At 30.2% G+C, this 23,362-nt stretch overlaps 6 protein-coding genes and 3 pseudogenes across 9 annotated transcripts, besides 4 other annotated features; 7 read left to right on the top strand and 2 right to left on the bottom strand.

The window, feature by feature from the left end:
* Nucleotides 1-738: 738 nt before the first annotated feature.
* TVAGG3_0039440 (uncharacterized protein) lies at nt 739-2,064 on the bottom strand (the record flags this gene model as incomplete). Its single annotated transcript, XM_001323933.1, has 1 exon — nt 797-1,717. The coding sequence occupies one exon, from the start codon at nt 1,715-1,717 to the stop codon at nt 797-799; it is 921 nt and encodes a 306-aa protein (XP_001323968.1).
* Nucleotides 2,065-2,179: 115 nt separating this feature from the next.
* Nucleotides 2,180-2,758, top strand: TVAGG3_0039430 (small Rab GTPase RabC1; the record flags this gene model as incomplete). The annotated part of the gene is made up of 1 exon (XM_001323932.1): nt 2,180-2,758. One exon carries the CDS (start codon nt 2,180-2,182, stop codon nt 2,756-2,758), a length of 579 nt encoding a protein of 192 aa, XP_001323967.1.
* A 229-nt stretch (nt 2,759-2,987) lies between these two features.
* Nucleotides 2,988-4,030: a mobile genetic element.
* A 316-nt stretch (nt 4,031-4,346) lies between these two features.
* TVAGG3_0039410 (aggrephagy protein) lies at nt 4,347-11,921 on the top strand (the record flags this gene model as incomplete). The annotated part of the gene is made up of 1 exon (XM_001323931.1): nt 4,789-11,589. One exon carries the CDS (start codon nt 4,789-4,791, stop codon nt 11,587-11,589), a length of 6,801 nt encoding a protein of 2,266 aa, XP_001323966.1.
* Nucleotides 11,922-12,022: 101 nt separating this feature from the next.
* On the bottom strand, nt 12,023-13,122 carry TVAGG3_0039400 (Dimerization-anchoring domain of cAMP-dependent PK regulatory subunit family; the record flags this gene model as incomplete). Its single annotated transcript, XM_001323930.1, has 1 exon — nt 12,070-13,110. One exon carries the CDS (start codon nt 13,108-13,110, stop codon nt 12,070-12,072), a length of 1,041 nt encoding a protein of 346 aa, XP_001323965.1.
* A 319-nt stretch (nt 13,123-13,441) lies between these two features.
* Nucleotides 13,442-13,746: a mobile genetic element.
* A 236-nt stretch (nt 13,747-13,982) lies between these two features.
* Nucleotides 13,983-14,528: a mobile genetic element.
* Nucleotides 14,145-23,362: part of a mobile genetic element that runs on past the window's edge.
* On the top strand, nt 16,278-17,429 carry TVAGG3_0039370 (annotated as a pseudogene). Its single transcript has one exon. A coding segment is annotated over exon 1 (1,152 nt).
* On the top strand, nt 17,617-18,699 carry TVAGG3_0039360 (DNA/RNA polymerases family; the record flags this gene model as incomplete). Its single annotated transcript, XM_051220693.1, has 1 exon — nt 17,617-18,699. The coding sequence occupies one exon, from the start codon at nt 17,617-17,619 to the stop codon at nt 18,697-18,699; it is 1,083 nt and encodes a 360-aa protein (XP_051105679.1).
* On the top strand, nt 18,790-20,295 carry TVAGG3_0039350 (integrase core domain containing protein family; the record flags this gene model as incomplete). Its single annotated transcript, XM_051220692.1, has 1 exon — nt 18,790-20,295. One exon carries the CDS (start codon nt 18,790-18,792, stop codon nt 20,293-20,295), a length of 1,506 nt encoding a protein of 501 aa, XP_051105678.1.
* On the top strand, nt 21,215-22,209 carry TVAGG3_0039340 (annotated as a pseudogene). Its single transcript has one exon. A coding segment is annotated over exon 1 (995 nt).
* On the top strand, nt 22,437-23,106 carry TVAGG3_0039330 (annotated as a pseudogene). The gene has a single exon. A coding segment is annotated over exon 1 (670 nt).

The following is a 23,362-nucleotide window of genomic DNA, read 5'->3' as shown; positions in this document are numbered from 1 at the left end:
AACAATATTATTATATACTGAGAATAGAATAAATTATCATAAAATTGAATAAAATTATCCAAAAGAAATTGAAAATTTTAAAAATTAAATAAAAAATAACAAATTTCATAAGAAAATTAAGGAATAGAGAAATATTAGATAGAAAGAGTATGTTTATTTATGATTATAAGATTGAAATAATGAGATTTTGAGAGTTTTAAGAAGAATGTGATCTTTATATTTTTTTGGAGGAAGGTTTTACAAGAAAGGAGTTTACAAATGCAGGGTATTGTTCCTTTACCCTGCATTTGTAATCTCCTTTCTCGAATTGAAATTCGATGTTTAACATTCTTTGAAAAAAGTGCAAGCTATTCAAAAACGAACTCAACAAAATACTCAGAAGGATTAGCGCCAACAGGAAGATGATTGAACAGAAAAGGAAGAGCGAAGAACAGAAAAGGAAGATCGAAGAACAGAAAAATAAGATCGAAGAGTTGTATCGATTAATCCGTGGAAATTAAGTAGATAATCATTTATTTTATTTATTTTTATTTTATTTTTTTTTTATTAAAAATTTATATTTATTCTTAATGATTTATCATAGAAACACATATCATAAAACTATGATGTCACTTGTTGACTTAGTTATGTTAAAATATCGACTAATATAAATGATAATTTGTTTTATGATTATCATTACATTGCTCAATAAACGCGATATGAAATGAAATTCCCGAAAAAGTTTGAAAAAATAAAAAGATGAATTTAATATAACAAAAATTACAGATATATTCTCTATAAACAAATAACAAAGGATTTATAGCAGAGCCTGGTTCAATGTTGGCCTATTATTGAAGCTATTATGTCTGCGAGATAAATCATATTGAGATTTTTGCTTCTTTTTATCTCCAGATGGACTTTCGTATGCAGCTCTGTTTGGCCGACAGAAGTAATACATAAGGAAACCGCAAATGATCGTAAAGAACATGATTGCGACTAAAATAACTGCAAGACCTATTTGAAGAGGTTTCATTTGACAGGAGTAGGATATATTATGTGACGATTCATTAATTTCAACAATTCCGTTGATATTGTAGTGAGTTACTTTGTTATACGTACAAACTGAAGATTGACCTTCTCCTTTAATGTTTATAACCTGCGTAGTTAGGTTTATGTAATTTCCATGAGGATAGCCTGTAATAAGGAAGCCGTTTGTTACAGAAATTGAGCAAGTAGAGTTGGCTCTGCATTGTACAGCTTTTCCTCCACCATTTCCGTCATATTCTTCAACAATACATCTTGTCATGGGATTATCACTCTCGCAGTTGGTGATGACACGAGAAACATAGCCAGGTTGGAAGAAAATGAAACATAAATTATCATCTATTGAATAGAATGTTGAAGTAATCGAAATATACGTTTCTAGACCAAGGGAATAAGAAATATCGCTGCATGTTCTTGGATCAATTTCGAAAATATTCATATCATATGAGGCTGAATTTGATTTAAATACGACTGAATCTGCTTTAATTTCATAATAATTGCTCTGGTTGATGTTTTTGAATGTATTTGTAGATGTGCCATTCGTAATATCGAATGAAAAATCTGAAAGATTTGAATTTTCAACAGAATAGTAAAATTTCAGATTAGAAATATTATAAACAAGCGGGTGATCCTTGGTTAGTGTAACTCTCGTGAATCCATATGATTGTATAAATGAATAAAGCAAAAAAAGCATTTTTGCCACTTTTTGCAGATTTAGATCTTCGACAAATTGCATAAACACTCATTTTCAATCCCTGTAACTATGATAACTTGATTATTTTGACTATATTATATCATATATCGTAGAATTGCAGAGTTTGATCATTATTCATGAAGAGCTTCAAATCTAATAATGATTATTTTAATATTTTAATTCACAAACAATGAAAGATAAAGATAATTATAGTTATTTTTAATGCAGACTAGCCGTTCTTACTTTTTCAAATGATGTCGAAAAAAAAATTGATGTCGAAAAAAAAATTGGAAGGGGATATCTCCCTCAAAAATTAGTACGCCATTTGGTGTAATGGATGTTTTCTTTTGTTTCCAATCCCCTCAATATGGAGAACCTAAATTGAGATCGCAAATTTGATTCAATGAAACCAACAGATCGAAAATTTTTTAGGAAAAAGTGACGATTTTCTAAATATCATAAATGAGATCGCTTAAAGTTGTCTTAGTTGGAGACACCAAGGTAGGAAAGAGCTGTGTTCTTAGCCGCTTTGTTCAGGGCACCTTTGACCGTAACATGCCAGCCACAATTGGCGCTGCTTTCTTGACCAAAGTAATTACTACTTCCTCCGGTCCGGTACGTCTTCAATTATGGGATACTGCTGGACAGGAGAAGTTCCGTTCTCTCGCACCAATGTATTATCGCTCATCATCTGTCGCCTTGATGGTTTACGACGTCACTCAGAAAGAATCGTTAGATAGCTTAGATGACTGGGCCTCTGAAATAGCAGATAAAGCTCCCCACAATATAAAATTCGTAGTTATCGGTAACAAATGTGATATGACTGAAGAAAGAGTCATATCTACAGAAATGGGTAAGAATGTAGCACAACAACTTGGAGCTACGCTATTTGGAGAAACTTCAGCCAAAACAGGCGAAGGGATTTCAGAAATCTTCTCGAAAATTGCTGAGTTAGACATTAATCAAGAAGAAATTATCGAAACAACTACAAGAGTTCAGAACCGTAACAGTAACGGCGAACAGGGTGGCTGCAATTGTTAATTATAATATGAATTTAATAAATTAATAAATAACATTCTTTTCTGTACAAATAATAAGTTCACGTTCAAAAATCTCATTCAAAAATATCAAAATGTCAATACTTTTATTGATTTCATAAAGATTTTTTTAGTTGTAATTTTTTTTAGTATCCTTAAGCTTTCTTGATTTATTTGTTGCTATGTTAACCCAGAATAAACAAAATTTCCTTTTCAGAGTAAAGTCATATGAAGGGTGCACCCGTATGTACGTTTATTTGAGAGGAGGAGGATTACCCTCTCAATTTTGAGGGATTCGTTAGTTTATTTTCTCGATGAATATGCAATAAAATTTGATTTTTACCTTATCAATATACTTCATATAATATACACATGTTCATGTATAAAACTTTTTTGCAAAATCCTCAGGAATTAAGGGATTTTTGAATTTTAAGAATTTTTTTCGAATTTTTTCGAAAAAAAAATATTTTCAGAACAGCCTTAACGGCTAAGATTTAGGAACAATGTTAAGTATCAAAAAGAAAGGAGGTCTGATATAGACAACATATATCGTTGAAGGTTGAAAAAATCTCTAATATTTGAGCCCAAAAAATTTCAAATTTTAATTTTTTGAAAAAAGAGGCCACCCGTATGTACGTTTATTTGAGAGGAAGAGGATTATATTTTTGAAAGGGTGAAACATTATGAATATGTTAATTATATAATAATATGTATTATTATAAAAAAGAAAAAATAAATCACGTTAAAATTTTTCTTTCTTGATTTTTTACAAAATCTACTTAGAATTATGCAAAATATGACTAAATAATTATAAATTTCAAGTTAAATTTTAATTTTGATAAATAATTTAAATTTCAAAATATCAAGTTCAGTTCGACTATGTATGTAGTAATTCCTCAATAAAGTGCCAAAACCCTATTAAAATATATGAACATTTTCAACATTTTAATGTTTTTATTTAAAAATTTGTTGGAATATGAGCTTCAAACAATTATTATGTAAATAAAAATAATTAAATATATGTATTTATTCGTATTACAACCGTAGTAAGTCGATTCTTCCTTTCTTCTACTGAGTTTTGAATTTGATTTCGAATTGTAAAGAGATTCAAAGGGAAAATACTAGCGGATAAAAACTACCTCCATGAAAGGGTCATAATGGACTCAAGTTGTATTTTTTGATATTTTTTGCTTTTCGAGCCTAAATAGGTAGCCAAGATAATGCCTAAAATAAGGTTCTAAATTCTGAAGTTTACATGATCCTCTCGTGTGCACCCTTAACGTCCTGGAGGGAAAATTTATTTTTTTAAAATAACGTACAAAACCATGCCCTACCTTTTATCACTTAATACCACTCTTTCTCCTATCATTTATCTGCCATATTTGAAAAAAAAGGCGACATTTGATAGAAAAACAATCAGTAACGATCTAGAATTCTATCATACATAAGATCTAGAAGTCAACCTTTGCTTTCTTATTTTGATTCGTTTGATAGGAATATAGTGCACAATGATGTCAAAATAATTATTCAAAACTATTTTAAATGCATAAAAAGATAAATAAGTTTTTACATCCTTAAATGCCTTTAATATTTATGTTTATTATTACTCTAAAGAAAGTAGAAGAATATGGTAATCAGTGGAATGATAACTAGAAACTATTTCAATTGTTGGAATTATATTAATAGTTAGTTAAAACACAGCCCTTTAACAGTGTCAGTGCACAAAGAGCCAAAAAATTTGGGGTGTTTCGCCGACATTTAGAGACTATGATTCCCTGGATCATTGTAGGCCAATGAATGAAAAGTGTTTAAAATGTATTTTTTTTGAATTTATATTACTATATGCAGTGAAATGATTTAAGATAACTAATTTAAATCATGACGTTTTTGACTTCTGGCTTGAGATTGATGTAAATGGCACATGAGGTGTGCTTGGAAATACATTTATCTACGAAGAATGTATTAATGATTATTGTAACCAGGAATCTTTCCTTCACATTAAATTTTTTATTGTTGTCAATTTTTTTTTCACCAATGTTATTCCGACGAAATTCAAGCGGGTCGGATACATTTATTTTTGATGATCAAAAGTATTTTAGTATCCAAAGCATTGATGAAAAGATATCAACACTATCACAAGCATTAACATCATTTATCGTTTTTTATCAAAAAAATCCACCAAATCCAAAGTACAAAGACAAGCATAATGAAGCTAACTCATTATATAATGCCTTTATCACCGACTTTCACTTGATATTACAAAACTACATTTGCGAGATAGTGACATCTATACCTTTTTTTCGGCAAGTGATTGGAGATCTTCCCAATACACCTAAGTTGTTAGAACTCAGTCAGATAATTATTGGCCAAATCCGCGAAAAAACAATATTTTCAGAAAAATCAATCTCTGCCTTTCAATGTTTATGCACCGTTGAATCATTTTGCGACGAATTTCTCAATATAGGAAGATTTACTGAATTGTTTGTCGATTTTATCAAATCAAACCATTATAACGAACTTTGTTCTTTATTAATCTCTTTTCAAACTGATCAATTCATTTCTTCAATAAAAAAGAAAGATGCAGCTATTACAATTTTCCCTGTCCTTAATTTTATCGTCGGAATTCAAGAGACAGAAAACATCATCCCAGAAAACGCTTTTTTGCACATAATCACATTCGTTTATAATGTTTTCCAGCTTTCATTTAATGTTACAGATCTACAACTCTTAGATAATGATAATTTCTTGCACAAACAACACCTTTTATTAAAATCTTATCCTTTTTTCAAAATTACCAAAATATTTCAATCATTAGGTGAGCAGGATAAAAATTATCCAATACACCCTATTGTTTTGAAAATTTATTGCGATTTATTTTCATTATATGGAAATGATCTCGAAAAACGAACGGATTTATTAAATTACATTGCAGAAATATCATCAGTATACACAGAAGATTACGCAAATGAAATAAAACCTCGAAACTGGTTTTCACAAATTATTTTAACTCATTTGCCATTATTTAACGCATTTACAACCATTCTAAAATGTGTAGCACATGTTACCCCCCAAAATGTTACAGAAACAATCAATTTAATGTTTGGTTTAATTTCATTTCCTATAAAAGATGGAATTTTGTTTGATGATATCATGGAATTCTTTTTTAAGTTGATTACAGAAGACAAAATATCACAGAAAGATTTCGGAGATTCTAATTTCATCAAAAAAATTATTTTAAATTCTCCTCCAAAAGATTTAGCGTTAAAACTTGAACAGTCAAAACCATTTCAATTAGTTTTCAAGTCAGTATTTGATATTTACAGGATAGGAGAGCATTCTCCACAGCTAATTGACAAATTAATAAAATGTGTAGAAGAAAATTACAAATATCAATTCACTGATTACGTTACTGATATCATGCAAACAAATTATAACACAAATATCCTCAAATATTTCATTGAAAACTTAGATTCGAAGTATGTTCCCGAAATTTTTTACCAAATTCTATCATTTGAACACATAATTGACACAATCAGGATGTTCAGAGATGGAGACTGCTTCTCAATCGTTCAAAGATGCCTAAATAAAGGAAATTGTTGGATAATTCCATTTTTAACCTTCATTAATACTATTGTAATGCACGAAAACAATCATTTCTTTGATGATTGGGTTATTTTACAATCAAAAACATCTCCTATCTTCAAAGTCCAAAAAGAATACATCCAAGATTTGGTTTTACCTCTTATTCCAACAGATCCAATACCTATTCCAAGTTTGGTACCACTATGTGACGAATTCACAACACATTCCAACTACAATCTCTATCTTTTAGGTGCTTATGCCCTCCCAATTTACACAAAACTCGGATTCCAAATAGACAAGATACCAAACATCAAACTGATAACCAATAGATTTGTCAGATTGACAGATTTCGAAACAATTCTTGACAAAAATGTCAGAATTGTATCTGAACTACTAATGCAACCAGTTGATGACTTTCCTATATTTGAGTTCTTTTCAGGTCATGGTGCTGGATGGCTGGAACCAGACAATTCTCCAATTTACACAATGCTATCATTCAATATTAGATTTGATGAACAGTCTAGAGAAATCTACGGATTCTTAATGTTTAACAATATAATTATTTCAATACACAATGATCAACTAATTGCACCTGATGGAAAATCTGTAAAAACAATTGAAATAGGAAAGTGGTACAATATCATTTTGCTGTATAACAAATCATCTAACACGATATCTTTCTACATTGACAAGACTATTTTGTTTTCAGTTTCATCACAGGAAAAAGGAATTCTTTTGCAGACAATAGGAAACAGAGAAGTTCCAGCAATTATGATGTCAGTTTCTAATAATGTTTTTGGAGTTACAAAACCAATGAATGAATCAGAAGCATTAAATATCAAAATCCCTAGTACTAGTAATATTCTTTTAAAACCTATGAAATCAGTTGGTTTAGCACTCTATAATGCGGCTAACTCTCTTTATTCAAATGATCAAAATATAATGAGATTGTTTGAAAGACTTGGAAACTTCAATCAAAGTAACAAAGATGACTATATTAGAATAATTGCAATGATCCCAGACATATGCAAGATTGATTACGAAATGTTTTTCAAACATTTCGTCAACATATTAAAAGAAATGTCGAATTTCTGTGAAGTTGGATGGACAAAAGAATTTGCATTGTCAATTTTTTGGGTGAAAAACCAAATTTTGAGATCAGAAATTTTCATTAATGTGTTCAATGACTTCGAATTCTGGTCCACAATGCCGTATCAAAGTCTCATCGAGTTTCTAGAAACTGTTACGAGTTTTATTTCATCTCACAAAGACATCTTGAGTTTTGGGAAATTGAACCAAAACAATTTCTTCAGACAACTGATTTATTTGATTTTTGCAGTACAAAATTCAATGCTTTACAAAAACTTGATTGATTTTTATGTTTATTTCCTTCAATTTTCTCCAACAAACAAGAAAATGACAGCACAGATCGTCAGATCATCAAATGTTTGGTCATTAAGTAACTCAATGGATTTGATTGACAATCCATTGGAACCATTTTGTCTAAACTTTTCTCATCAAAGTGAAAGACAGAGTTATTTTGTACTAAAATTGTTAGAATTTGATGACAAAACCATATTTTCATTGAATGATTTACTAAGTTTGTCATTCACAACAAACCAAGAATGTTCTTTGAAAGCATTACTTTGTTTAATTCAAAATGGATTCGACCAAATGTTTTTGGAACAAAATATTTCTTTGTTGAATTTATGCTTCCAAAGATTTCCATATAATTTACAAATATGGAATTACATATATTCCAAACTATGTGACACAGAAATAGATATCACAAAACAATACGAAAAATTAGTAATCAAGAACCATACTTTTATTTCATCAATAATCTCAATGATGATTTCGATTTTCAAAAAGTCAATTCAAAGTAATGCACAAAAAGTGGATAAATCTTCAGAACAGGAAATAAATAAATCAGAAAACGCTAATAAAAATGATGAAAACTTGCAAGCTTTTAGTTTTGTAAAAGAAAAATTTCTCTTAGTGTTTAAGAATTCATTAAATTATTTCACGTCCCAGTATTTATATTCATTTATTGATTTAATATCAGGAGGGGCAACTATTATGCCTGAAACAGTATGCGAAGAAGTTAAAATACCAAAATCAATTAAACTAAATAAAAGTGAAATGATTTTGGTGAAACCACATATTGCAGACATTTACAAGAGATGGTTATTTAATGTACAAAGAATTTTAGAAGAGAGGTCATTTAAAGGTGATTTATCAGATGATTATTGCGAATTCATTTCTGATTTTTTAGTCAGTTTAGTAAAAGAACAATGCGGAGATTGGTCATCAAAATCACCAAGAGCAATTTACATCATATGTCAGTATTCTGACTTCAAAATACAAGAAAAGTTTTTCGTGAAATATTTGGACGATATTGGGAAATCCTCCAAAAAAGTTCTTATGGCATTGGCAGATTCTTTGGCTATTTTGGCAAATACAAAAATAGATAAAGTCAAAAATTCACTTTTGCCAAAGGAAGTTTTAGAATTTTGTCAGAAAAACGAGAAAATGTCAAATATATTTATCAAATTTTTAATTTTAATTTTCCCATACATTGATAATGATTTGTATTTAATAATGTACTTGATCAAACCAAATATTAACAGCTTAACAATAAGTCAAACTTTATTATTACTCCAAAATTTAATGAAAAGAGAAAGTTCTCAAAGTATTGATGAATTTTTGGATTTGGTTTTGAAGAGAGCGAAGAAAGTTGTTTATTTCACAGGCACATTCACAGACGAGCAAAGTAGGCTCGAAACAGCAATAAAATTGAACGAGGATCTCAGAAAAATGGAAAATATAAATAATATTTTAGAAAAATGTCAAATTTCAGAGAATTTAGAAATTCCAGAGAAAATTGACATCAATTTTATTGATGTAAAAAGATTGATACAGAATTTATACAGAATTGTATCAAAGAATGCCATTTTTGTTTGGTACAATCTCAGAACATTTTATTTGAACTTAAATCATTACCTGAAAGAACAGGAAAAATTTATATGTTTGAAGAGTTACAATTCATACCAATCAATGTCACAAAAGAATGAAATACTGTCTTATCGAATGTCTCCATTCTGTTTGCCAATATCTTGCCCATGTTGTATTATTCCTTCGCCTTTTCCAATTTATACTCCTTCGTCAGAAACTCAACCTAATATTGTCAGTCCTAAAACAACAATGTTTGGATTGATGGCAGACTTCGATATCAATTTAGAAATGTATGAGTATCTTCCTCAGAAAATGTTCAGGGTTTCTGGTTTGTTTTACACAAGAGAATCAGACCTTTTGAATCTTTTCTTGTCAATTTATGGCGATTTTAATTTTTCAACCAATGGAAGATTGATTAGATTGGATACAAAAGTTCCCTGTGTCATTTTTACATCTGCAAAATCATTGACTATACTGACAGGTGCTCAATTAAAAGAGGATAACATTTTGTCACTTTTGCCAGTAACTCCACAGAGTTACACAACACTTTTAGAATCAGCTTTTCTCAATGAATACGGCGAATACGGAATGTTCTGCGGAAGAATTGTTTTAACTATTAATTTACAAACTTTATTAACTGTTCGACCGTTTATTTATTGTTGTCACCTTTTCTCATTTGAAGTATTTTCTGCCACTGCTGGAAATTTCATTTTAGTTCTTGATAATTCCATACAAATTCCAAAATTAACACAGAATTATGAAGTTCAAAATTTAGAGGAAATCACAGACAAATGGGTTAATGGATATATATCTAATTTCGACTATCTTTTGTCTGTAAATTACTTCGCCTTGAGATCTTTCGTTGATTTGAGCTCTTATCCAGTTTTCCCACGAATTGTTTTGTCATTCAAAGGCCAGAAAGATGAACAAATTCCAATGCGCGATCTATCTAAACCAGTACAAATTAATACTGATTTTGATATTTCAGCAAAGAAATTGATGTCGAGATTCTCAATGCAAAAGTTTTTCCACGCAGAAAATGTCTCTAATCCAATGATTGTTTCCTCTCTTTTGGTAAGAATCATTCCATTCTGCAGATATCAGTGGTTTATCAATGAAGGATGGGATGCAGGTGATAGAAACTTTTTATCAATTCCTTTTCACTTGACAATTACTGCAAAAACAATGTACGAATTGATTCCAGACCATTTCATAACTCCTGAAGTTTTTGAAAATGTAAATAGATTTTATCTCAAAAATGGAACAAAATTTGATACATTGTTACCAAATTGGTCTGATAGTATAACAAATTTTGTTGAGAAACATCGGTCCTTTTTGGAGAAAAATTCGACAAGATTAGAATTAAATAACTGGATAGACTTAATTTTCGGAGTCAAAAATTCTTCAAAAGACGATTATAATATCTTTAATCCGTTTAGTTATTCAGAAAATGCAGATTATTCTGACAAGCAAAAGCTCGACCAACAACAGAATTGGACAGAAATGTGCGGCCAAGTTCCTAAAAAAGTTTTCAACGAATTACATAAAAAGGCTAATTTTGTTGGAAAACAAGATTATATCGGTTTGTCTTTGGTATTGAATTCACCAGAGTATTCAAGAAAAATTCACATTTGCAAGCAGAGATGTATTTTAGAAGAAAACAATATTTGCTTACTAACTTCAGAAGATTTTGCAAATGCATGTCACATTTCTCAGTCAAAAAACGGTTTATTTGTTGCTGTCACTTTTTCGATTTCATTAGTCCGATGCTTTATGAGATCAAAAGATGGAAATTTGCTTAGTTTATGTTGTTTGAGAGTGACAGCTCCTTTGAAAACAGAAGTATGCGAAAGCTGCATGATTGCAGTAACTATTTGTGAAGACAAAATTGTTTTCTGGAGTATTTCGAGTGGTTCAATTTTAAAAGAAGTAAAACTTGACAACTTAAATGCATTAACTATTGACAATGATTTAAACTTAGTTTTTGTTTCTTCTGGATCTAAGATTTATCAATTCACTATTTCAGGTACATTTATAAGGCTGTTTGAAAGCAATTCTTTAGTTAGTTCAATTTGTTCTTTTGGATGCACATTTAGCTTTGAAGAAAGAAATCTCGCCGTTGGATCAACTGATGGAATAGTAAGAATTTATGTTTACAAGGATGAATTAAATCAGTTAGAACAAGTTAGAAAAGAGAGAATTTCAAAATGTCCGATAACAAGGTTGATTTCTGACCCATTTAATAACAATTTATTTGTGTTTGATACACAATCGATTTTCACTTCTTTAGATTTATAATCTTATATCTATATCTATATTGTATAATTAGAACTTCTTGTTTATATTCTTAAAGATCATTTTTTGAAAACAGTTGGCATTCAATATTATATTAAAAAATAATGTTTGTAAATCATTGAGAAATTTTGTTAAATTTATATTCTGTTCGAATAATATTTCAAAGGTGTACCTGCCAATGGACATGACTCATCACTGAAAATTAGCAATAAACAACAGAATCGAAGGCCATATTATACATGTATAGTTAGAGAAATTGTAAATTCATTCGAGGTAAATTTCAAAATGTATCTGCTCTTATTTATCTCTTGGAGAACTCATGAAACAACGAAAGATAAAGGATAAACTTCTGTTCTTCTCTATCACTCCCTTAGTTAAATCTTTGATCAACGAGATTATCAATATTACTTGAAGGGTTAAAAATATAAAGGTAGAGTTATGAAAATTAACAAATTGGTTTACAAATAAACAATAAAAGGAGTATTAATTGGTATCTTGACCGACAACAATGGTATCGGGAGGTTGAAAATCTTTATCTGGCGAATCATGCTGCTCATCTTCAACTTGTTTGCGAGCAAGTTTCATTTCATAGAATAATTCATGAATAAACTTTAGAGGATCATCTGGCTTATTAATTAAGACATATTCCATGATCTCATTGACTATAAACTTGAGTTGTGGATGGGATGCAATATATCGAAACACATCATCCTCATTCATTGAAGGATCCATAGGGAAAACAAATTGTGCAACACCAATAAGCTTACCTCTTGGTACCTCAGGTGGATCGTTCTTCCTTCTACGTTTGTTTCTGACTTTATTTCCGATTGTAAATTTAGGTTGAACTGTAAGTTCAGCATCAAAGTTTGGATTGTAAGTTCCTGGTCCTGGAGTTGTAGATCCAGGGAAATGGTCTGTGTTTCTTGTCGTTTTGCTGACATAAGCTGGTTTTGTTTTTTCATAAGTGGGATTGTAATATCCTGGACCTGGAGCAGTTTCTCCTGGATTCCTTGTTGGTCTTATTGGCTCTATCTTGTGCCCTTTAGAAGTTAACGTAGATGGTGGAATAAAAGAAGGACCTGGAATGTCTTTATCAAAAGAGAAATATTCCTGGTGTGAAGTTTTTGGTATAGTTGCTGGTGCTAATGATGGGAAAATACGATAATTGATGAAATCAATATTGGCGGTATCAGTTGCTCTTGGTTTTTCTACTGTTTTCGAAATATGATGATGTATCTTTCTTGATTCTCCAGGATCTGTTGGATCATAATGTCCAGGACCTGGAGTTTGATCTGGAAAAACAGATTTTGGACGGCTACATCCAATAGCAATCTTTGGAGCATCCTTCCCAAATGTACTAATATTGCATAGGAGCATTTCTCCTGTTGGGCGTTTATAGGATAAAAGTGATAAAGTATTTCTTTTCATTGTTTTTGGTGTTTTCATTGGTGATACTGGTTTAGGTTTGAGATCAGTCACTGGAGCTGTTTTAGCAAGAGGAGTTTCGCCCCAATGATTATTCATCCTCAAAAAAACGTACCAAAAAATGTGACAAAAGAAATCTTTTATCGTCGAAATTGCAAAATTAGAGTCTGATAGTTAGTAGATGGTTAAACAGCAGAAATGAAATTCGTGTCATTCGAGTACAAGTGCTTCTGGCGATATTTGTTATTTGTTATTGCTCTCGTTGACTATAGTACTACACCCTAAACCTCCGATGGTTAGGGGTGTAAATTTGCCCGAAATGGGCAATGTTCATTACGAAATCTCTCATTCGATGCGAGACTTCGTCATGAACATTGCCCTAAAGCACTCTTAACTCTCTTTCCTGGTTCTCAAAAGGCCTAGGATTCTGAAATTAATCGAATAGAGTAGAGTTCTTCCGAAGTCTCCCATTTGATGAGAGACTTTGGAAAGACCCTTCCATAGTGTAATGTAGTTGCGGTGCTTGGCCCACAAAAAGCGAGAGAACATGTCTGTGATTCCTTTGTGCTGAAGTTATCTGGATTTTCTTTCTCATTTGAGGAAAATCCAGAAAACTTCAGCACAAGTTAATGAAGATGTGGTTCTCTGGCTCTTTGTCAGCCAGAGAACAAATTAAAAGTTTAATGCATGAGTAGCATCGGTGCACGCCTACTCACTGCAAATTTACGTTATTTTATTACTTTAGTAGTGTATATTACGGGTTGTGTGACTTTTTTCGTAACCGAAAGAATTCATATAATATTGAACGATTTTGTATCATTTTTTTTACATATGAAGTTAAAAAAATGTATGATTCTTATGGTTTTTATTCTTACGTTTTTGAATGAATCAAGATTAAAAAAATTGTAAGACATTTACACTCAGCCCAAACATAAATCATTAAAAAAATTAACATTGTTTAAATCCTGAATGGAATCAATGGAGTCATAAACTTTAAAAAGAAATTGAAACTAATGATTATTTGAATAAAAAATAAACTTTAAAAATTCATGTCTTACATTTTTGAATAATTTATTTTTAATTCGTAAGAAATGAGCGTCAAAACTAACGATGTTAAAAAATTAGGATTCACAAATAAGGAAATAAAGGATATATTAGAGGAGGCGGGTTATGAAGTTGATAAATATTATTTAAGAAATTGTCAAAAATTCGCGGAGTTTTTAAATGAGTTTGATTATGATGGAAAAATGAATAAAGATGATGTTATAAATTTCTTATATCCCACATCTAAAGAAGAAAAACCTAAAGAACCTGATGTTTTCCCTGAATATTATGAAGAACGGATTAAAGATGATGAATATGATGAAATTGAAAGACTGAAAAAAATAAGAGATGAAATAGATGAAAAATTAAGGAATTAAGAGAAGTTGAAAAATATAATGAAAATGAAGTAGAGGGTTTAATGAATATCCCAGCTTCAGAATCAGAAGTTCAGAAATCTCATGAAGAAAGATATAAAAATTATGTTTCAGAATCAACACAAAATTTATTAGATGGTGAATAGATGAAACACTTTCAGAAGAAGGTACTAAATTTATTCGTAAACATAAGTTACAATTTATTGATAATGAAGAATACCCTGTATCTTACTTTCACCACCTTTAGATTCCAAAAAATTCAAAAAAACTCTTAAAAACGTGACATATGCAACTAATACGATTAAGAAAGAAGATCATGATATTTACACAAATTATTATTTAAATAAATGCACAGGTGTTGATAAAGTTTTTGATTTATTAGATAAAATATCAAAAGAAACCATTGGAACATATAAAATTTTGTGTGATTGTGGTTTCATTATTGAATACTAATAATGTTTCATATGAAAGAACAGCACCGAAGGAAGACGAAGTTGAAAGGTCTATACCATTCGTTATTAAGAACATAAAAGATATGAAAACTTATAAACATTATATTTATTCATTTATTTCAGAAAAAATGGAAGCAACCCATAAAACATCTTCTCATCATTTTATAGCTATTCATACATTCCTTTTCAAAGTTGTGAAATTGAATAAGACAGGAATTAGATTTAATGTATCAGGGTACACATTCTTGAGTAAATTAAAATGTATTCGTCACGTCGCAGATGATAAAAATTTATGTATTCTTAATTCATTTTATGGGCTTTAAAAAAAATAAAGTTTATTTTTATTCTTACATAAATGAACAAAAATGGAACAGCTAAAATGAATGATAATCAAATTAGAACAGAAGGTAGAAGGTTATTTAAACGCTTCTATAACATTCCTGATGGTGTTAATCCTAAAACTCGTAGAAGCTATTTAAATGAAGCAATAGATTCATATGAAGGGTTTGACATTTCATCAGAAAGTGAGAGATTAGCGAGAATGTTAAATGTTAATATTGATTTCTATTATTGTGATCCTCAACCAGAAGACGTGGACATAAATAAGGTAGACTTTCCATTAGTGGAATCAATAATGATAGATCCAGAATTTGAAACAGTAAATATTTATTAACACAGAGTCCATGTGGAAAACTTCACGCTGACAGAATAACAGACGTTGAAGCACTCACCGGCTATAAAGTTTGTCCATATTGTAAAGAAGAAGTTTATTCTATCCGTGATGATCCAGAAAGGAAAAACCAAAGAAGATTTTTAAAGCATTGTGAGAAATGTAAAGAAAATAATGGAAGATTAATTCAAGACGTTCAATTGCAAAAGACCCAGCAACCATATGCACCACATATTACGAAACAGAAGATATATCAGTGGTTATTAGCTCACAATTTGCAGAATATTATAAACCGACAAGATATTATATTACTTTTGACTTTGAAACATTAGAGACTAAAGAAGAATTACAACTTTCTGAGTGTGCAACTTTGAACGCTTACTTAAAACCATTCATGGTATCATCAACGGTTAAATTAAATGATAAAACATATACGAGGAATTTTTGTTTAACTTCGAGTGATTCTTTTATTTCTGACTGGATTGAATTTTTATTTTCAACCTGTTCATTAGTTGCTAAATCAAATATGAGTCAATACAATGAATTAATGAAGCCGCAAACGGCGGGGACTTTGTCCCATACATTAAATGAAAAACAGAAGGAAGCGTTTAAAGAACTTCTAGATGAGGAATTCAATAAAGTGAATATCATAGGTTTAATTCGGGAAAGTTTGATTTAAATTTAATTCTTCGTGATTTAAACACTGCAAAATGGAAAATAAAATCAATGCTGGGTTCATCTTCACAATTTAAGCAAATCATTGTAAAGAAAACAAACGTTCCATATGAATTGAGATTTATTGACATCAGAAATTATATAGCGGTGGGACATTAGACCAATTCACTCAAGATTTCGGAAACAATAAATCACGTGTTAAATCCTTTTTCCCTTATCAATTCATCACGTGGGAAAATTACGAAGAAGAATTATATAAAGTGGAACCATTCACTCAAGATTCATTTTATTCAGCATTAACTCAAGAAACTATATCAGATAGTGATTATCAAATATATCTCAATGATGCTAAAAACTTTAAGAATAGATTAGAATATTTTATTCATTATTGCAATAAAGATGTTGAAATTATGATTGACCCAATCGATAAAATTATTGAAGAAACATTTGTTTATAAAATTGACACGCTTCATAATCTTTCTTTATCATCGAATGCTTCAATGATTCGTTACGCTTTAGCATATAAAGACTTTAATCCTAATGAAAAATATCCTGAGGAAGAGATAGAATCAAGTTTTGAATTAACGAAAAAGTATTGGAAATATAAAATTGAATCATATAAGAAACAAGATGAAAAAGCAAAAAGAGATACTAAAAATAATGTTTCAATGGATGATTTTCAATACTATCACGATTTAATCCTTTCATCTAAATGCAAAATGTGTGGTAAAGCGTTTACATATGCTAATAAACCAACATTGGATAGAATCGATAATGAAAAACCACATACTAAAGAAAATTGTCAGTTAATGTGTTGTTATTGCAATGTCGTAAAATCAAATAAAGATGAAGATGTTCAACGTTTAAGAACCAATTTAAGAAATTATGCATTAAAAAATAATTTACCAATGACTTTAGATTCAGTTGAAGCTTATCACATTCTCCGTAATGGAATTACTGGTGGTCTATCAAATGTTCAACATAGAGTAAATCTTAAAGGAATCACGCACATTAATAAACTTTCATATAATCCAGAAACTAAAACTGTATCAAATGAGGACACCACCAACATTATGACTCATTTCGTTGGTGTTGATTTTAATTCATTATATCCTTCATCATTTTCATCTAATCCTCATGATTTCATTCAATATACTGACCATAAAATGTATATGCCGGGAAGATTGAATGGTGTTATCATTTGTGATACAGCAACAAAGAAAGCAAAAGCACAGGGAATTATTAGAAAGAAAAATACTTTATTCGTGGCTGAAGTAAAGGGTCACATTGATGAAAAATACATTAATGATTACATAAACTTTTTACCGATAATAGAAACTTAGATATTATCACAGATGAAAAAACAATTGGCAGTTTTATGTATAATTACATGAAATCAAACAATTTACCAGTTGACCAGAAACAGAGAAAATTAACTCAGTTAGCATCAACACACAACCAATATCAACCATTTTCTTCTTATTATCTTTGGTATCTAATAGACAGATTTCATTTTATCATCGATGATATTCAATCAATTTTAACATTTACGAAAAACACTTGTTTTAATGAATTTGCGAACGAATTTATGAACGAAAGACAAAAGGCTGAATTAGAAGGAAATAAAGGAAAAAGTTTATTTTGCAAGATTTCACTTAATGGATCATATGGTTACGATGCAATGAATACACAAAATTACGCAAAGACTAAAATAATGAATGCACAGAAGTCACGCGTTGTATGTATGTCAAATAAGTTTAAAAACATAAGAGAAATAGGAGAGGATACATATCAACTGATGCTCAAAGATAGATTTTATAGATGTGAAACATGTTTACAAGAGGCATTCTTCACTTTAGATAATGCTAAATACTGGTATTTAGTTTTCATTTATGATTTTATGTATAAATGCATGAATGTTAATCGTTTTCATTTCATTGAAGGTGATACTGATTCATCTTATTGGGCAATCGCTGGCGATCCAAATCTTCCTAACACTCAAGCATTTCAAGCAATTGTTACCGATAAACAATTTTATGATAAAAACATTTTCAAATTCGCACCTTTTGATTTCTTTTGTTTTGATGAGAAATTTAAACCTAAATTAAAGAATAAAGCCGAAGAAAAAGCACATGAGAAAAAATTATTGGGTTTAGCAATTGAGAAACAAGGTGATAACATGGTTGCTTTATGCCCAAAGTGTTATACATCATTCAACGGTTCAATTGATGGAAGTGATTTTAAAAAGATTGCACAAAAAATGAAAGGTGTTAGTTTACGACAAAATAAACAATTAACACCTAAAAATTATTTGGATATAATAAATGATAAAGTGATATTTGATGGTCAGAATATTAATTTACAACTTAAAAACAGGTCAATGACTCGCTTAACAATCGGTAAGACTGCATTAACAGGAGCACACACTAAGGCTGTATGTTGTGAAAATGGATGTTGTATGCCATTTATTTAATAAAATGCCACAGAAGAGACAAAAGGAACCGTTAATGATGCGATTCAAAGAGGTGGGCGCCCTTAAAACATTTATTTTATTTTTATATAAATGGATAATGTAGATTTAAAAAATTTAATTTATGATTTAGTACTTAATCAAAATTTTCTTACTTATTATGAATTAAAATCATATCTCCAAAAACATAATAAAAATATAACGAGTGATGATATGGATTATTATTATCCGTATTATAAAAATGAAATTTTGAAATATCATGATAAAATAATTTCTGAAATTAAAGACAAAATTAAAAATAATGAATATACAAAGGGAAAAACTAAATCACAACTTAAACAATTGAAAGATTTCAAAAATAAAGTATTAACAGAAGAAGATATTGATGAATTATATAAATTATATAATCCTGAGCCGCAAAAAACAAAGGTGCAAAACGCCCAGGTCATTCAGACCATAAATGAAGCACAAGCTTTAATTTATGATTCATTAGTTAAACCATATTCAGCCCGACTTTTAAATGAAGATCAACTTTTGGAATTCATCCTTCAACATAAACTCGAAGCGGGAAAGTATATCAAACCTTTATATACAGTATATTTAAAACAAATGAATAGAATACATCCAGAATTAATGAAAGGAGGAATGAAATCCAAAATCAAAGCAGATAAAATTAAATCACTTGCAACACCAAAACCTCCAACAGTAGTACCTCCTCCTCCTTCAGTTAATCCTTCATCATTCACTTTATTATATCCATTTCAAACATTAAAGAAGCAAAAAGATTTTAAAAAGGATTTCAAGATATTAAATAAACCAATTGACCCAAAAATTCAACCGTTAAAGGAAAAATTTAGTCGCCCTTCATTTGCACCATATCCATATTCATACGAAATCGATCATTTAGAATATTCAAAAGGAAACGTTACTTATTTATTTGCCATTAACATTAACACTAGATATTTATATTGCATTCTGGTGAAAGGGAAAACAGAACAGGAAACAAGAAGAGCTATACAATACTTACTAGATCATGAAAGAGTAGATAATATAAGGGGTGATGGTGATAAAGGATTTCAGGCAGCTATGGCTCATTATTTCCCACAAATTAATTTTTACTTCTCATCTTCTCCATATACGTTTCATAATAAAATAGTTGATGCGGTAATGAGAACTCTTAGAGATGTGTTAGGAGTTAACGGTCAGATATACTGGGATGGAAATCATGACTCCATCATACAGCAGTTAGTATATTATTACAATAATACATGGCATAGAACCATAAACATGAAACCGGTGGAAATGAAAAATGATATTTCAAAAGAATGGGAATATATTAGAAAGCAAATGGAAAGGTTAAATGATGTTAAACGTGAACAAATTAATTCAGGGCTCATGAATTTTAAACAAGGAGATAAAGTTTTGATTCATCTCGATTATGGAAAAACTGATAAATCAATGACAAAAAGAAGACGAAGATTTGACACAATAGCTGAATTTGTTAGATATATTAACGGTAATGTATTAGTTGAGGTTAACAATAAATTAATAGAAATTCCGATTTATTTTATTACTCCATTATATTTAAATAATATTTAATTTTTCGGTGCTACCAGGTTATTCAACATCTCTGAAAAATGATGACAACATGACATTTTGACAACAACATAGGAGGAAGGCATTTATGAATTATTTTGAAGAACTGAAGGTGCTACCATGTTACCATGTGCTACCAGGTCATTCAACATCTCTGAAAAAATGAGACAACATGACATTTTGACAACAACATAGGAGGAAGGCATTTATGAATTATTTTGAAGAACTGAAGGTGCTACCATGTTACCATGTGCTACCAGGTCATTCAACATCTCTGAAAAATGATGACAACATGACATTTTGACAACAACATAGGAGGAAGGCATTTATGAATTATTTTGAAGAACTGAAGGTGCTACCATGTTACCATGTGCTACCAGGTCATTCAACATCTCTGAAAAAATGAGACAACATGACATTTTGACAACAACATAGGAAATATGATGCAGTCCAAAAATAAAGTTAGTTTTAAAATTATTTTTATTTTTTTATTCCTATATAAATGACGGCAACAAACAACAACAGCAACTATATCGTTTCTGATGAAAACGTTATTGATTCATTAGCTGAGGAATTAGTTGTGGCAGAAACTAAAACCCTCAACGAAAGAATTGGTGAAAACAAGATTGATTTACATAACTACCTCAAATACGATGGAGGAAGAGGAAGGAAAACTGGTATGGCTTTATTAGTAAATAAAATTTCGAATTTAACGATTATAGATGTTGATATCAATAAATCATACAATGATGAACTTAAAGAAACAGTTAGAAAAGACATTTTATCAAAACTTTCGGATAAAGATGTTATCGTTAAAACCGCTTCAGGAGGTCTTCACATTTATTGCAACACTAATTTCTTCTATGCAATTTCGAACAGAATGATTAAATGTTATTCCTGCAATGATTATGATATTGACATAATGACTTCTATGGATGATTCAAAGCGTTCTTTAGTAGTTATGGCTGATTCAAGAGTTCGCAAGAATGCAACAGAACCAATCAATACATACTCATTCATTCGTGGAAGTTATGATTCAACATTAACCAGAACAGTGAATGATATATTAAATGATTTGAATATTAAGGTAAGAGTTGAACAGAAGAACGAAGAAATAAAGAGTATAATGAATGAAAACAAAGATGTAAACATTGACGATAACTTGCCCAGAGCATAGTTGATGGCATCTGTGATTTTGAAGTACATAATGACGGTGGAAACATGAATTTAGAAAAAGAAGTTACATTATTCACACTGTTTCAAGCAATTAATTCGTTACCTAATCATTTAATTAATGAAGCATACGATAACGTTTATAACTTCTGCAGTTTAACAGAAAATGCAAAAAGTAATTTTGAAAAAGCACGTGGTAGATATGCACATTTAATGACTTCTCCATTTGTTTTGGTGAAGATTCTAAAACTATATCAAAAGGAATATTATGATGAATATGTTTTGCCTTTATTACGTAAGCCAAAAATAACATTTGATATCAAACTTGATGACTCGTTTTTGATAACAGATATTAGACGCAAGGCTGAAAATCATCAGTATAAAAACAGTTCTGAAGTAATTGAGGATTTATCACGTGTAATCCGTTTTGTAGATTGTGGAAACAAATATTTCATTCAAAAGGACTATAATATCCACAACAAAATGAATCAAATATCATTCGTTCTTCAATCAAACATGAAAGAGTCACTTAAAATGATTAAATTATTTAAAGAAGAAGGTAAAACAATAACAGCATGGGATGTACTATTAAATCAATTATCCTCATTAACCGTTAAGGGTGTTTGCTTTAAATCTGATTCCCCTGATGTTTTCTCAACGTTTCAGGTTATAAATACAACATTCTCGAAAAGCTTGATTACTCAAAAATTGAGATGTTTATGAATTTCATTAAAGAAGCCATTTGTGATAATAACGATGAAGTGTATAAATACCTTCTCGGCTGGATTGCATCAATGATTCAACATCCTGGAATCAAGAATGAAACAGCAATTATTTTGAAAGGACTTCAGGGAACAGGTAAAAACAGATTTACAGACATTATTTCTGAACTTCTCGCTGGTTATTCATGCAAAAACATTACTGAAATAAGTGAGCTAACGGGTAATTTCAATTCAGTAGTTGAGAATAAAATGTTTCTTGTACTTAATGAACTCAAGAATGTAGGTGAAGACAGACTCGCAAACTTCAACGCTTTGAAATCAATTATAACGGATAATGAGATTAGAATTAATGAAAAGAATCAACCCAGAAGAACTGCCCAGAACGTTGCAAACTTCATTTTCGTAACTAATAACGTCTACCCTGTCAAAATTGAAGTTGGAGACAGAAGATATGTAGTTTTAAGAGTTAATGGTAAATTTAAGGGTCAATTTGATTACTTCAAGAATTTGATGAATTCATGCACAAAGGAATTTTATGATAATTTACTGACGTATTTTATGCAATATGACCTTTCATCATTTAATGTACGAATCATTCCGATGACTGAAGCCAAACAAGATTTAATTGAATTATCAACAAATCCTTTAGATGTATGGATAAATACACATTATGATGAATTGTGTGTAGGTATGACGTGTGATAAATGCTCTATTCTGCAAACCATCAGACATGAAAGACAAGAATTTCCAAATGAGTATTAAGGATAAATGTGATAGGAAACATAGAAGAATAGACGGTAAACAAACATGGTGTTATGTTTTGAAAGAAGAAATGAAAGGATTATATAAACAGGTTGAACCAAACGATAATGAGGATTCATTTACTGACGATGAAATACCTGTAAATGAAGCTTTATAAAGTATGATTTGAATTTATTTTTGCCTTCCTCCTATGTTGTTGTCAAAATGTCATGTTGTCTCATTTTTTCAGAGATGTTAATTGACCTGGTAGCACATGGTAACATGGTAGCACCTTCAGTTCTTCAAAATAATTCATAAATGCCTTCCTCCTATGTTGTTGTCAAAATGTCATGTTGTCTCATTTTTTCAGAGATGTTGAATGACCTGGTAGCACATGGTAACATGGTAGCACCTTCAGTTCTTCAAAATAATTC

This window comes from Trichomonas vaginalis, chromosome IV (assembly GCF_026262505.1).
Source record: "Trichomonas vaginalis G3 chromosome IV, whole genome shotgun sequence".
In the NCBI taxonomy this organism is placed as follows: Eukaryota; Parabasalia; order Trichomonadida; family Trichomonadidae; genus Trichomonas; species Trichomonas vaginalis.
This window is presented reverse-complemented; position numbering and strand designations above follow the sequence as displayed.